General features: G+C 34.4%; 1 protein-coding gene across 1 annotated transcript; it reads right to left on the bottom strand.

The window, feature by feature from the left end:
- Positions 1 to 297: 297 nt before the first annotated feature.
- LOC126779775 (luciferin 4-monooxygenase-like) lies at positions 298 to 4,887 on the bottom strand. The gene is made up of 7 exons (XM_050503913.1): positions 4,855 to 4,887; positions 4,585 to 4,730; positions 4,041 to 4,173; positions 2,904 to 2,985; positions 2,225 to 2,361; positions 1,170 to 1,340; positions 298 to 405 (listed from the first exon to the last, which is right to left on the bottom strand). The coding sequence occupies exons 1-7, from the start codon at positions 4,885 to 4,887 to the stop codon at positions 298 to 300; spliced, it is 810 nt and encodes a 269-aa protein (XP_050359870.1).
- Between the last annotated feature and the right edge of the window lie 9,513 nt (positions 4,888 to 14,400).

Consider the following 14,400-nt stretch of genomic DNA (forward strand, 5'->3'; position numbering starts at 1 on the left):
AGATTATTTTGGCTGGTTTGGGCCCCTCGGCTGGCGGGATCGCTAGGCTGGTGCCTTGAAGGCATAACGGAGCTGGCTGTGACTGCCTAAAACTTGAATTCTGTGCGACCTAAGGCTTTTTATTTTAATGTGTTATATAAAAATATATATAATTTTGTTAGTGGTTCAATTAAAAATAAATAAATACATAATATAATAATAATCTATACAAATAAATAAAATTGAAGGTTCTGTCATTTTTATTTTAATAATTGAATGAACCCATATCCGTTTATTTATTCATTATAATCAAAGTATTTACAACATTGATCTGAGCTTCTTTCTGTCCAGTTTAAGTCCAGCGCCTCGCGGCAGTTCGTTTATGAAACGCACTCCGCCCGCCAGTTGCATCACATTTTGAGCCACCTGTAATTGTATGTTCATTGTTAAACAATAATATTGGATAAAACACATAAATTCCAACTTTAGTTCATTAATCTTAACTTAAGCTTCATCATCATCATCTTCATCGATACATCGTTCATCGACGGGCCGGTTGGCGTGGTTGGTAGATATTTGCCTTTCACGCCGAAGGTCGTGGGCTCGATTCCCACCCAGAACATATATTTGTGTGAATGAACATGTCTGTTTGTCCTGAGTCTGGGTGTAATTATCTATATAAGTATGTATTTACAAAAGAAAAGTAGTATATGTAGTATATCAGTTGTCTGGTTTCCATAGTACAAGCTCTGCTTAGTTTGGGATTAGTTGGCCGTGTGTGAATGATGTCAGGATATTAAAAAATAAGCAATAATCCAGCTTGGTGATATTTGGTGTGTTAAGGAATTACATAATCTTACCGCTATTTATAAATAATAAGCAGGCGGACTGGCAAGTGTGAGGGTAATTAATAGACATTGCGACCGTAAGAAATATTAACTAAGATGTCCCTCGTGCCTGTAGTTACACTGGCTCACTCACTTTTTAAACCGGATCACAACAATACTAAGTATTGCTGTTTGGGGGTATATATGATGAGTAGGTGATACCAACCCAGACGGGCTTGCACAAAGCCCTACCACAAAGTAAATAATTTCATATTTGCATTTTAAAATATAAAAATATTTATAAATAGTAAACAACAGAACGTCGAAAGCAAAATTTTACATAAATAAGACGGATTAACTAACGTTCTTATTAAAAAAGTCTATGAGCTCTTGTTCGGTAACATGGACACCAGGTTTCAGCACCACGAAGGCTGTAGGCAGTTCTTGTATTTCCCCGTGTGGAGCGCCCACTACACCTGCTTCGTGCACCGAAGGATGCTCCAGCAGCACCGCCTCCAGCTCAGATGGAGACACCTGGTGATAACAACACCTTAAGATAGCAAGGATTTTGAAACACATGGCGATGTTTTCTAAACTAAACGTTTTAAATTTTTTTTCAGGACTCCATCTTCTATCGCCTGGAATTATTCTGTTATTTTTATATAAAAAATTTTTAAGTGAAGGGGCAAATGTATATATAATATTCCTTACATCACCAATGCGCCTTGGGAATTAAGTTGTTATGTCCCTCGTGCCTGTAGTTCATTGCCTCATTCACCTTCCAAATCAGGACACAAAAATACTAAGTATTCTTATTTGACTGTAGAATATGTGAAGTGGTGGGTGGTGCTGGTACTGATCCACCCAGACGGGCTTGCAAAGTCTGCACCATGTATTTTTTTTTGTCTGCGCCGTCTGTAAACGTTATTCTCCTTTAGATTTATTCTCCTCTGCCAAATTTGTTGGTTTTTTCTTAAATGAAATAAGATTTTTTTTTTCGTTCACATCATTTTTTTAAGTTCTGGTGGTAGAGCTATTTGCAAGCTCGTCTGGGTAGGTACCACCCACTCATCAGATATACCGCAAAACAGCAGTGCATGGTATTGTTGTGTTCCGGTTTGAAGGGTGAGTGAGCCAATGTAATTACAGGCAAAAGAGACATAACATCTTAGTTCCCAAGGTTGGTGGAGCGTTGGCGATGTAAGCGATGGTTAACATTTCTTACAATGCCAATGTCTATAGGCGTTGGTGACTACTTACCATCAGGTGGCCCATATGGTGGTCCGCCAAACTATACTATAAAAAAAATTATTCCTTCACTTTTTTTTTCCAAGAGTAAAATATGAAAATATGTGAAGCAAAATTCGTTTTCTCTTAAAAAATCGTGTTTGATTTGAAGCCTAGAAATCATTAATTACCGTAAAGCAGTTGTATTTTATTATATCTTTAATCCTGTCCACGACATAAACGTATTGGTCTTCGTCGTAGTAACCCAGGTCGCCGGTCTTAAAGAAGCCTTCTTCGTCCAAATAATCGACTTCTCCGCCGATGTAGCCTGCAAATGAAACCTATCGTTTTATCTGTTAATTTTAAGTTTTCTCGAGTTGGGAGACCAAACTCTCCACTCTCTCTTGCTACATTTCTAAGTAATTATCTGCGTTTAATCATTTCCATTAATTTATAGTTTAGTATCAGCAAGTTAATACCCTGTTGTTGGTCAGTGACCTCATCTCCTCTTCAAACGAAATTTTGGTTTTTCAAACCGCGCTACACTCTCTTACGATGTTTCCTTCGCTTTTTGTTATAGAAGACCTAATAGTCCACAAGTGATAGCACAGATATAACATCACTTTCAATAATAATAATATTCCGATGGTTCTGCAAATCCAACACGACCAGACAGAGTTCAGACACAGGACATGGGCTTTGCCAACTTTCGAGGCATGGAGGTATACAATTCCATTTTCCAGTCTTCGACCTGCCTGACGACTGAGAATTATTCGAAAAAAAATTCAAAACCTTTTTATTCTCCCTTATAGAAAGCCAGGATATCTGTTGTCATCCAGTTGTGGTAGATGAAGTCTGCATTTGACTCACCTTGCAGGAGTGTAGGTGACTTACAACAAATTTCCCCTCGCTGGTGCGGCCCCAGGGGCTTTCTCGTCTCCACGTCTACGATCTGTGAAGATGTCATATTGATTTACTACTTGATACACTTTCAGATAAAAACAAAATTGAGTTTGTCTGGATACAATCAACTTTCGATTTCATGTGAGATTCTTGTACTATAAAAGTGAATTAGCACACTTACGCACTTAAATGTCCCACTGCTGGACAAAAACCTTTATTTTTAACAAGCTTTTTACTTAGCTGTCTAAAAAAAAGAGTATAATGTTTTCAGAGTTCATATATGTACGTATATGTTCATAAATGTAGTATGTGAATTTCTTTATTATATGATAATTTTTAAATGTCTGACAGATTTATAGGTATCCCCATACCTAGGCTACATAGGCTTATATATGGAAAGATTATTGTAAGCTATATATCTATAAATATAATATATAAAAAATAAATAAAAGAAACGACTGCCCTGCATATAATAAAGCAGAACACTCGTTTCTTTCATTTTTGACATCATTATTATTAGTTATACCTTATCAGTATATCAATTGACTATGGCTAGGGAGCTGGAAAAGTCGAAGGGCCAGACATAGGGCTCTGACTTTTGTAGTAATCTATTTTGTTATATATTTTTTTTAATCTTGTCAGACAAAGCCGTTTTCTTGTTTAATTGACTTTGTAGATATATATATTTTTCACTCCTCATAAGAGGGTTTGGTAATTCCTATAAATCGTTATTTGGGGTTAAAGAAACTTTATTCTCATCAAGAAACACATTCACTAACATGAGAACATAATATTACTATAACAATTGCCAAGCGGCGCGGCAAAGCAGCATGTATACATGATATTATTAAATGATAGAAAAATACAATTTCGAAGAGGGTATCTGTGAAAACCTTGCATTATTGTCGATAGACTGGTCTTATCGCAAATACACGGATTAACTACAGTTAGGAAGTGGTATAAGTGAGTGAGAATTCATTATTAGTATTTATTTTATTTTTTATTGCTACTTTATATTATACTATTAACTTTAATAAATTATGTTACATTATTATACAGTTTGTTTCATATTATGTGTTTGTGTTATTTAGATTTATTCATTACCTTAACAATAAACACATTCCGCACGGCACCAACGCTCCCTGGCCGATGTCCAAACTTTGCGGATACCGTATTAGTGATACAGCCCACCTCTGTCATACCATAGCATTGAGTCGCTACTTCAACGCTTGGTACTCTGAAAGTAACGTCAATATTAATCCAATATGACTGATGTTATTCAAGTTCAAAATATTTATTCGACTTTTTCGACCTCAAGATAGAAACACCACAGAACTGTAGGCCTGTTTTAAAGAGTACGAAACTCGCCGCCGAAATCGTTCGTGGAATGTCAGAAAGTGATATACGACATTGACCATAATAATCATAAGATTACAAGAAAACACGTATCAAAATAGTATAACACCATAAGTCAAATTTCACGGGTGAGTAATGAAGTTCTTACGGAATAGCACTGCTGAGCTAGTGTTAAAAACAATTAAATTTTTAATTATTTTAATTTCTCTAGCGAATAACTAATTTTATACGACGTACTATTTTGATTTGATAAACTTTGAAGTAAACTCCAAAACAAACTGATTTTTCTCACCTCTCCTTAAATGTTTCTAAAATACTCTCGTTGCAAATTGTACCACAGACATAAATTGTCCGCAAAGAGCTGGTGTCGTACTTCGAAATATCCTTAACGCTATTGATGGCGGCGATAGTTGTGGTTAACGTCGGTACAATGTTAACCTGTATTAATAAATAAGATAAAAGTATTTTAGTAATTTTAAAATATTGCTGAATCCGATATAAACAGCGGTTACTGCAAATATCCTTTACGTCTATCTTATTATCACTCGTCTCATTGTTTAACCAATGATTTACCTTCTACCTCTACATGTGTCATGTTTCCCGAACGATGCGGATGACTGCGGAATTTATATTCAACCTATGACGTTGCATATAGACACGCAGTCAATTCAGACTTTGAAACTTTACACGAATCAAGTACCAAGAATTATTAGTTCAGGTATCCACCCCTACCTTATATCTCTGTATTATATCAAGTAGTAGCGATCCGTCTCGATCGACACTATAAACTAATGTCACACACATTTGTATATAAGCAAACATTGTTAATAATCCGAAAGCACCCGACCAGTCCACAGATTCCAGTAACACTGTACCTTCCCTTTCCCTGGAACAGACAGAGAACGTTGTAGCGGCAGCGGTGAGGGGTTGAATAACCCAAGTTGATGAATGAAAGATGCTGATGAGTTTCGAAGGTGTAGAATAATAAAAGACGCGTTCGGATAAATGGCAATATCTACAAATACACTATCGTAAAAGTCAGTATTTTGTTAAATTCAAGAGCAAAATCGAAAAAGCGTTTAGGATTAGCAAATTTCAATCCCGTCTGAGTAGGTAACACCCACTCATCATATAATCCACCAGCCAGTGGTATCTTGCAGTGCCAATGTCTATGGGTGGTGGTGACCACTTACCATCAGGTAGCCTGTTTACGGTACACTCACTCATTTTAGTAAAAAAAAAAGTTTACCTATTTGATGGATCCTGGGCGGTGCACAGAACGTTATAATGGGTAAATTTAACTCCTTTCGGCATGCCAGTAGTACCGGATGAGAACAAAATAATTGCCAAATCCTCACATCCGTTCACAGGAGTCGCTTCGAAGTCCTCGACACTCGCGTGTTGGCTCAAGAAGTCCTTAAAACGTATCGCCCCCTCCACAGGTTCGTCGAAGACAATGGTCTTCTCAATGTCCGTGTCGCGATTAATCATTTCTTTGTTCTCTTGGTAGTTAGACGATGAACAAAATAAAAATTTCGGTTGCACTAACTTTAATCTGTGCAAAAGTGACACTGAAAACATTGTTGTAATAAACGAGCTTGTAATTGAATAGTATTTTTCGACCCAGTAATATGTTCTTTAGTTATATGTATCACTATTTGCGCCTATTTTGAACAAATGACCAATGTTTTTATACTGACTGGTATTGTCGCCAGCGTCATATATGAGAGTCCGAATATTAAAAACTATCGGTTAGGTGAAACAGATTTATGTACAGTTACACGATTCGTTTAGACGTCCACGTGGCTCGTCCTTCGCTTCCAGCAGAAACCGATAGACTTTAGCGCACACCTTCGCCTAGAGTTACCAGGGTAGATCGCCCGCGAGAGGTGTAGCTATAGTTCACGACACCGTACGTTAACATCGTACCGTTCTCACCGCTATAACTCATTTCATTCTTAACTGTCTGTTTCTGGGTAAAATCGTCCACTCAAAAAGATCTCCATAAACCAACGTAGGATGGCTTGGAGGCGGCCCATGGCGGCAGAGGCGAGCCAGATTTGACCAAGCCTTGTTAACAGTTCAAATTAAAAAAAGTTTATAAAAAATAATAAGGGTACTTACGTCCTGTACAAGTACCATTGATGTTAGCTAGGACAGCTCCAACTAATAAAGTTCCAATAGTTATAGGTATATATTCCATCCTACTACAGCTGCATATGGCTATTACATCTCCCTTTTTAACACCAATATGAGCAAGCGAGAGGGCGATATCGACAGACTGTTGCGCGAGCTCGTTAAATGTCATACGTTCGTCAGTTGCAGCGCTAATCTAGAAATACATTTTATATATCAAGCACATAATGGACTTCGTTTCTAACGCAATCCGATAGGAGTTTCATTCGATTTCGATTTAATAAATACCCATATTATTGCGCATTATTACCCACAGTGATAAATATATGTATATAGAGTATTAAGATTTATATATATAGACTATGATTTCCTAAACATACATATGTTGCGACCGAAGAGATGCGTCCGATCCGCCGCTGGTCCTGAACATCTAAGGTTTTGGAATGACAAAATGAGAAAACAAAAAACGAAAAAGAGGATAAAAAGCTTAAGGGAGTTACCATTAAGGTTACTGAGGTCTCAACTTAAAAAATGGTTTATAGATAAAAAAATTTACTCTATAAATGAATATTTAAAAATTCAAGAATTTATTGAATGATAAATAATAAATGAATTTGATGATTCATTCAACTGTAGTAAATGGATAACTTTGGATATATATATTTTTTAATTAGAAATATTAGCGTTTATAAAAATCTTATCCCCAAAATATGGTTAACAAGGGATGCTTTTAATATAAGTGAATTAATTTCCTTGTCGGTTCTCGGTAGAATCTTCATTTCGAACCGATTTATAACCATGACGATTTGACGGTTAAGGGTGTCTACCTATTTTAAATGAATTAAATGTACAGTACAGTAACAGCCTGTTAATGTCCCACTGCTGGGCTAAGGCCTCCTCTCCCTTTTGAGGAGAAGGTTTGGAGCTTATTCCACCACGCTGCTCCAATGCGGGTTGGTAGAATTCACATGTGGCAGAATTTCAATGAAATTAGACACATGCAGGTTTCCTCACGATGTTTTCCTTCACCGTTAAGCACGAGATGAATTATAAACACAAATTAAGCACATGAAAATTCAGTGGTGCTTGCCCGGGTTTGAACCCACGATCATCGGTTAAGATTCACGCGTTCATACCACTAGGCCATCTCGGCTTTAAATGTATATATTATTAATTATTATGTAACTCTGCGCTTAAATTTATAAACATAAGTAAATCACTTAATTTAATTAATTATTGTTTATTTTAAACCAATTTTTATTTTATATACCAATCATTTTATACATATATTAATATAATTATTTTAATGTACAATCGGTGTTATCTGTATTTAATATTAAATACTTGTTAACAAATATATTTGCGTGCCTATCGTGGGCGAAATGTATTAGATACTTATAAAGAAATTATAACATCTGTAAAACTATGTTTCATATTCAAAATTATTATTATTATTATTATTATTATTATTATTATTATTATTATATATGACTGATTTTTCAAAAACTCTTAGCATTCGAGAATAATCGCATAATTCCTGTGACAGTAGCGGTAAATACCATCGGACAGACGGCTCGTTCAAATAACAAAACATATACTCACAACAGCTACGCGATCGCCGAATGATTTAACTTTTTGCAAGATATATTTGCCGAGGTGTAAGTGAGCCGCGATATTAAAACCTTCGTCCCTGCCGTACAAATATAATTTATTTTTCAACATTTTTACTAATTGATCAAAACCTTTTTAATGCGAGTTGTTTTCTTAAACGTATTTATATATAATAAATTATATCTACAATTACAGCTACTTAGCTGTTATCAAATAAAATTTATGTTTAATTTATAATTGCTTCAATTATCATAAATTGCGATAATTGCATTAATGGCGTTCCATAACATTTTTTTTGTACCTTTTGAAGGCGAATATATATCTTTCTTTCTTTTAAGCTACACAGAAAATTATTTCAATAGACTATCAGTTTGATTTCACTTTGTAGTAAAAGCTTAATGTTGCTATTTAAATTATCTAAAATAAATGAAATACAAAAATTCGTGAACCGCGCGCTCGTATTTCTTAATTCGATTAAAAATTAAATAAATTGAAAGAAAGAAAATACACAGCACACACGTATATACAATCATAATTTAGTCATAAAATATTTTTTATGATATTTTTATGAAGATTTTTTCTTTTATAGAATAGGACGGCGGACGAACATATTGGCCGCCTGATGGTAAGAGGTCACCAAACGCCCTTAGATATTGGCATTGTAAGAAATTTCAACCATCGCTTACATAGCCAATACGCCACCAACCTTGGGAACTAAGATTTTATGTCCCTTGTGCCTGTAATTATACTGACTCACTCACCCTTCAAACAGGAACACAAGAATATCAAGTACTGCTGTTTTGCGGTAGAATATCTGATGAGTGGGTGGTACCTACCCAGACGAGTTTGCACAAAGCCCTAACGCCAGTAAATTTGTCGTTTATATTTATACTGACAACCATCAGACGTATCCGTCAAAGTTAAAATTGTCAACTGTAATGCTAATTCCATATCAATCTGATACTTCGATAAAGCGTCGCAACACGCACCTCATCTCTAAGGCGTGCACGTATAGCCACATACACATTTCGAAAAAAAAAAAAATCTAATGCCATAATTGTCTTTCACTGTCGTCTCATGTTTTTCATTATTTTCGTGTTGTAGAAGCCGAGATGGCCAAATGGTTAGAACGCGTGAATCTTAAACGATGATCGTGGGTCCAAACCCGGGCAAGCACCACTGAATATTCAGGTGCTTAATTTGTGTTTATAATTCATCTCGTGCTTGACGGTGCAGGAAAACATCGTGAGGAAACCTGCATGTGTCTAATTTCATTGAAATTCTGCCACATGTGTATTCCACCAACCCGCATTAGAGCAGCGTGGTGGAAAAAGCTCAAACTTTCACCTCAAAAGGGAGAGGAGGCCTTAGCTCAACAGTGGGAAATTAACAGGTTGTTACTACGTGTTTTTACCTACGATACTAAGATATTATTATTCTATGATGTTATAATATCATTCAATAATGAAATTAATGTATTAAATAAAATATATAAATCGACATGTAAGTAACAGGCAAAAGAAATGTCATTAAATGTGATTGCGTTTTCGGTTTGAAAAGTATACGAAACCTCCAATATACATATATTCGGTTCGAATTATCAATTTTCAATTTAGGTCATGTTTTAAAATGCAGTTGATAATATACGCGATAATAAAAATTAGCAATTACAATATTTCACGTTTTTGTCGTTCGAAATTCGACTCTCCTGTCCGTGAATCTGTCAATAAGCCCGCAGTGGAGTAATGTGCTGATATACGGTGAACAAGCCTTTTCTATAACAGAATATGACAGCTCAACCATGAAATTTCACAGACTGATAAAAATAGCAAATAGAAACATTTCAAAACATACAAATTCATGTAATTATGTATAATTTTAAGTATCAGTTACGATTGAATACTATGATTAATTAACTAAATTAAAACTATGATAAATTGACTAAATCATAAATTAATAACTAACAATAGTCAAAAAGGGTTGTAAGTTTTTTTAGTAAAAATATGAAAATCGAAGTTTTCGGTTACGCTTATGATTTAAATAGTATTATTACAGCGTTTTTTGAAAATATATCAACTAAGGGGTTGAATGTTGGGGTCGAAAGCTAGTATAGAAGTTCGTCTATTTTCAATGTTTGTTACTCTATTAATGAATAAAAGGTAGTTGGTATAATATGTGGTCGTTTGTATGTTCGTCACTATATATTGAATAAAAACTCGCATTGAAAACAATTAAATACTGAAGTATTAGCATTAAGAGACCTTTTATAAAATTACACTTTACAAAACTTTTGCCAGACTTGTCCACGACCCAGAGCGAGTTTCAAGAATTGCAGGAAAAAATTAAATTTTTTCAAACACAGTTGGAAGTTCCAAATCGTGAAATTAATGACCTTATGATGAAAACAATAATCTTAATAAGAAAATTTTTATTCTGGAACAGAATTTAAAAACATTAAGTAATGCATGTTATAATTTTAAAAAAGGACATGAATAAAATTTAGGGGACAGAATATTGAACTTAGAGGAACTTATAACGAACAAAACTCGACCATAATAAAGGCATAAAGAAAAGGCTATTTATATTCGGCGGCCAACAATGCAGTGGCTTAGCATCTGGTCTCATCACTTCAAGGCAAAATGCACGTTACGAAGATTACGATATACAGTCAATGACGAAACCCTTCGCTAATACTGAAGAAATAATCAAACCATGTTATAATAGTGCCATTAGAAAAACTAACCAATTTATTTTGTCTATCGGTGAATATGACGCGAATACAAAGTTATGATGGAATTGACAGCAATATTAAAATATTTCAAAAATTGTAAAGTCATTGTTCTAAGCGTTGTTAGAAACAAATATTTGAATGAACATATGTTAAACAATTCAATCCGTCATATGTGTTAAAAATGTGACAAACGTGTCAAATTATATAATATTAATGTTGGAAGATATGATAATATTACCAAAAACGGATGGGTAAAATATGTCTGTCAAAAAATTAATTATTTCTTAGATTACCGTTACTATAAAGATACGTATTTCATCTCAAAAAATTGGCCGATAAAGCACATTTTAGTGGCTTACAAAATAATAAAATTATACATAAAATAGATAATTTGTATAAGGATAGCACTGTTACTGGTAAAATCGATAGCGTCAAATAAGAAACTATCCCATATTACTTTTTTAAGATTGAAAAAAATAATACGAATGAGAATGCAACTTTTTTAAATAGTAATAATAAAAATAAAGATTTTTTTCGTATCGAAACACTAATAGTATATATTTCTGTAGTATATCAAAACAGGTTATTAAATAAACCAGATTTTATTGAATTGTATTTAAATTAATGATATGATAGCAATTTTCATGTCGATGCACTTAGTCTACGACTGGCTAACCTCAACTTTTATATCCTAAGAAGACCAACGCAAGAAGGTGCGAAGAGTTTCGAACGATTAGCCTTATGATCCAAGTATTGAAACTATTTCTGAATATCATCCATGAGCGAATAAGAGCTAAATGCGACGAACATCTCCCAGATAGTCAGTTTGGCTTTCAAACAGGAGTGGGCACGAGAGAGGCTCTTTTTGCAATGCAGGTTCTTGTACAAAAATGCAGAGACATGCAACAAGACGTTTTCCTTTGTTTCATCGATTACGAAAAAGCCTTTGACAGAGTACTGCACGACCGTCTAATTGCAATATTATATGATATCGGCTTAGATGGCAAAGATGTACGTATTATCCAGAATCTGTATTGGAACCAGAAGTACGAGTTGACAATGAGGAGACTGATGAGGTAGAAATAAAGAGAGGAGTCCGACAGGGGTGTATATTATCAAACACGCTATTTAATTTGTACTCGGAAAAAATAATAGCAGAAGCAATTAAAGGCCAAGAATGTGGAATCAAAATAAATGGCCGGTATATTAACAACATCAGATACGTTGACGATACAGTCCTAATAGCATCATCTCCTGAAGAGCTGCAATTAATTATGAGCCGTGCTAATGAGTGCAGTGAAAACGCTGGTCTGAGGATGAACCTATCAAAAACGAAGATCATGGTATTATCTAAACATAGCTTCGATGACATTGCTATCATTGTAGCAGGCCAAAAAATTGAGAGGGTGCGCAAATACAAATATCTGGGGACATGGCTTAATGATACCTGGAGCTGTGAACAGGATGTAAAGACTCGCATCGAAATAGCTAGAAGTGCCTTCTGCACGTTAAATAAAGTACTCTGCAATCGCAGACTTAAGATCCCTGTGCCCATACGACTCCTACATTGTTACATCTGGCCTATACTTCTTTACGGATGCGAGGCGTGGACAATTAAAGAAGACCTCAAAAAACGTATAGAAGCTTTCGAGATGTATGCATATAGACGTATAATTTTTACTTTTTACATTAGTTGGACTCAAAAGGTCTCGTACGTAGAAGTTCTGCGACGCGTCAACCAAAAACGGCAACTTTTGGAGAATGTGAAAAAAGAGAAAATTTGCATATCTCGGACACGTGCTTAGGCATGAAAGATATGAACTTTTGCAACTCATTATGAAGGGAAAAGTTGCCGGTAGGAGAGCTGTTGGGCGCAGAAAACAGTTTTGGCTGTGCAATATACGTGAATGGACGGGAAATGCGAGTGCTGCCGAACTCTTTCGCCTCGCGAAGAACAAGAAGGAGTATTTAAAGCTGACTGCCAACATTCACTCGTAGAAGAAGAAGATCTTTAATAACAAGAAAATTGATGATGCATAGGAAATCTCAAAAATATTTAACGATCACTTTATAGATATCACAAAAAAAAAGAAATTTAGCAAATAATAACCCAAAGTATTCTTTTGCAATAAACGACGTTATTTCTAGCATATTCTTGTATCCAACATCAAATGTGGAAGTAGTGAATATAATATGTAAACTAAAAAACTCTAAATCTGTAGGCTATGACATATGTACGAGCGTCCTGAAAAAATGCAAATATATTATAGCACCTATTCTATCGCATTTAATAAATCTCTCTTTTTCAAAAGGAATTTTTCCAGATTAATTAAAAATATCTATCATAAATCCAATATATAAAAAGGTGATCGCAATGATATAAATAATTATAGGCCAATTACATTAATTCCAGTGTTGTCAATTTTTTTTCAAAAAGTCATGCACAATAGATTAACGGATATTTTAAATAGAAATAACATAATAAAAGAAGAACAAAATGGATTTAAAAAAAAACAAATCAACGACGACTTTAGTAGCTTTTTCCCTTGTAAAAACTATAACAGAAAATATTAAAAAAAAGTGCCAGTAGTAGGTATTTTCTTTGATATGTCAAAGGCATTTGATTTTGTGAATCATAATATACGATAAAATGAATTTCACATGAAATGTGAAAAGTACGGCATTGTACTTTTCACATTTCATGAGTAGTAGAGGACCCGTTCTAAGTTGGAAAAATAGCTATTTAAAATACCGTACACAACATGTAGAAATATCAATAATAAATAACAAATCCGAATTAACTACTTATAAATCTCCCAATCTAGTACAAAACAACTCTGGCGTCCCACAAGGTAGCTTTTTAGGTCCACTGTTATTTATATTGTACATTAACGATTTACAGTTATAAAATATCAATGTTTTTTTTATATCTGCCGATGACATAGCGTTAGCTGTACCTCATACTAAAACTAACGTCGCATTTGAGGATGATGTAAATAAAGCTGTAGAATCAGTGTTGTCTTGGCTAGATTCAAATGATTTATGTGCCAACATATCAAAAACGCGATTTGTCCAATTTCCAAATTCTAAAACTAAAAATTGGTTATCGTGGAATGGAACTTGAAGAAAACAATGATGTAAAATTCCTTGGTGTACAATTGGATCATCATTGTGATTGGAAACTGCATATAAGTAATCTTACTTCTAGAATAAATAAGTTTGTATATGCTCTTCGCAAACTACAACGTACTGTTGGCAAAGATGCATCACTGCATATTATGGATATGTTATTTCTTTATTAAATTATGGTTTAATTTTACGGGCTAATTCTACTCATTTTAATAATGCTTTTATCTGTCAGAAAAAGTGTTATACGGGCTATTTTTGGAATTCAACCTTTAGATTCATGTAGACCGATTTTTAAAGTTAACAAAATCTTGTTATTAGCTGGGTTGTATATAATAGATGTAGTCATGTTTGTAAAAAAATATTCACATTTATTCGAAAAAGCAGGTGATAGAAGCAGGCTTGGATTAAGAGATCCTACTAGGTTATTGATACCACCTTGCCACTGTGCTCTCTTCCAAAAAAATTCCTACATAATGTGCACCAAAATATTTAATAATATAC

The sequence above is a fragment of the Nymphalis io genome, chromosome 29 (assembly GCF_905147045.1).
Source record: "Nymphalis io chromosome 29, ilAglIoxx1.1, whole genome shotgun sequence".
NCBI lineage: Eukaryota > Metazoa > Arthropoda > Insecta > Lepidoptera > Nymphalidae > Nymphalis > Nymphalis io.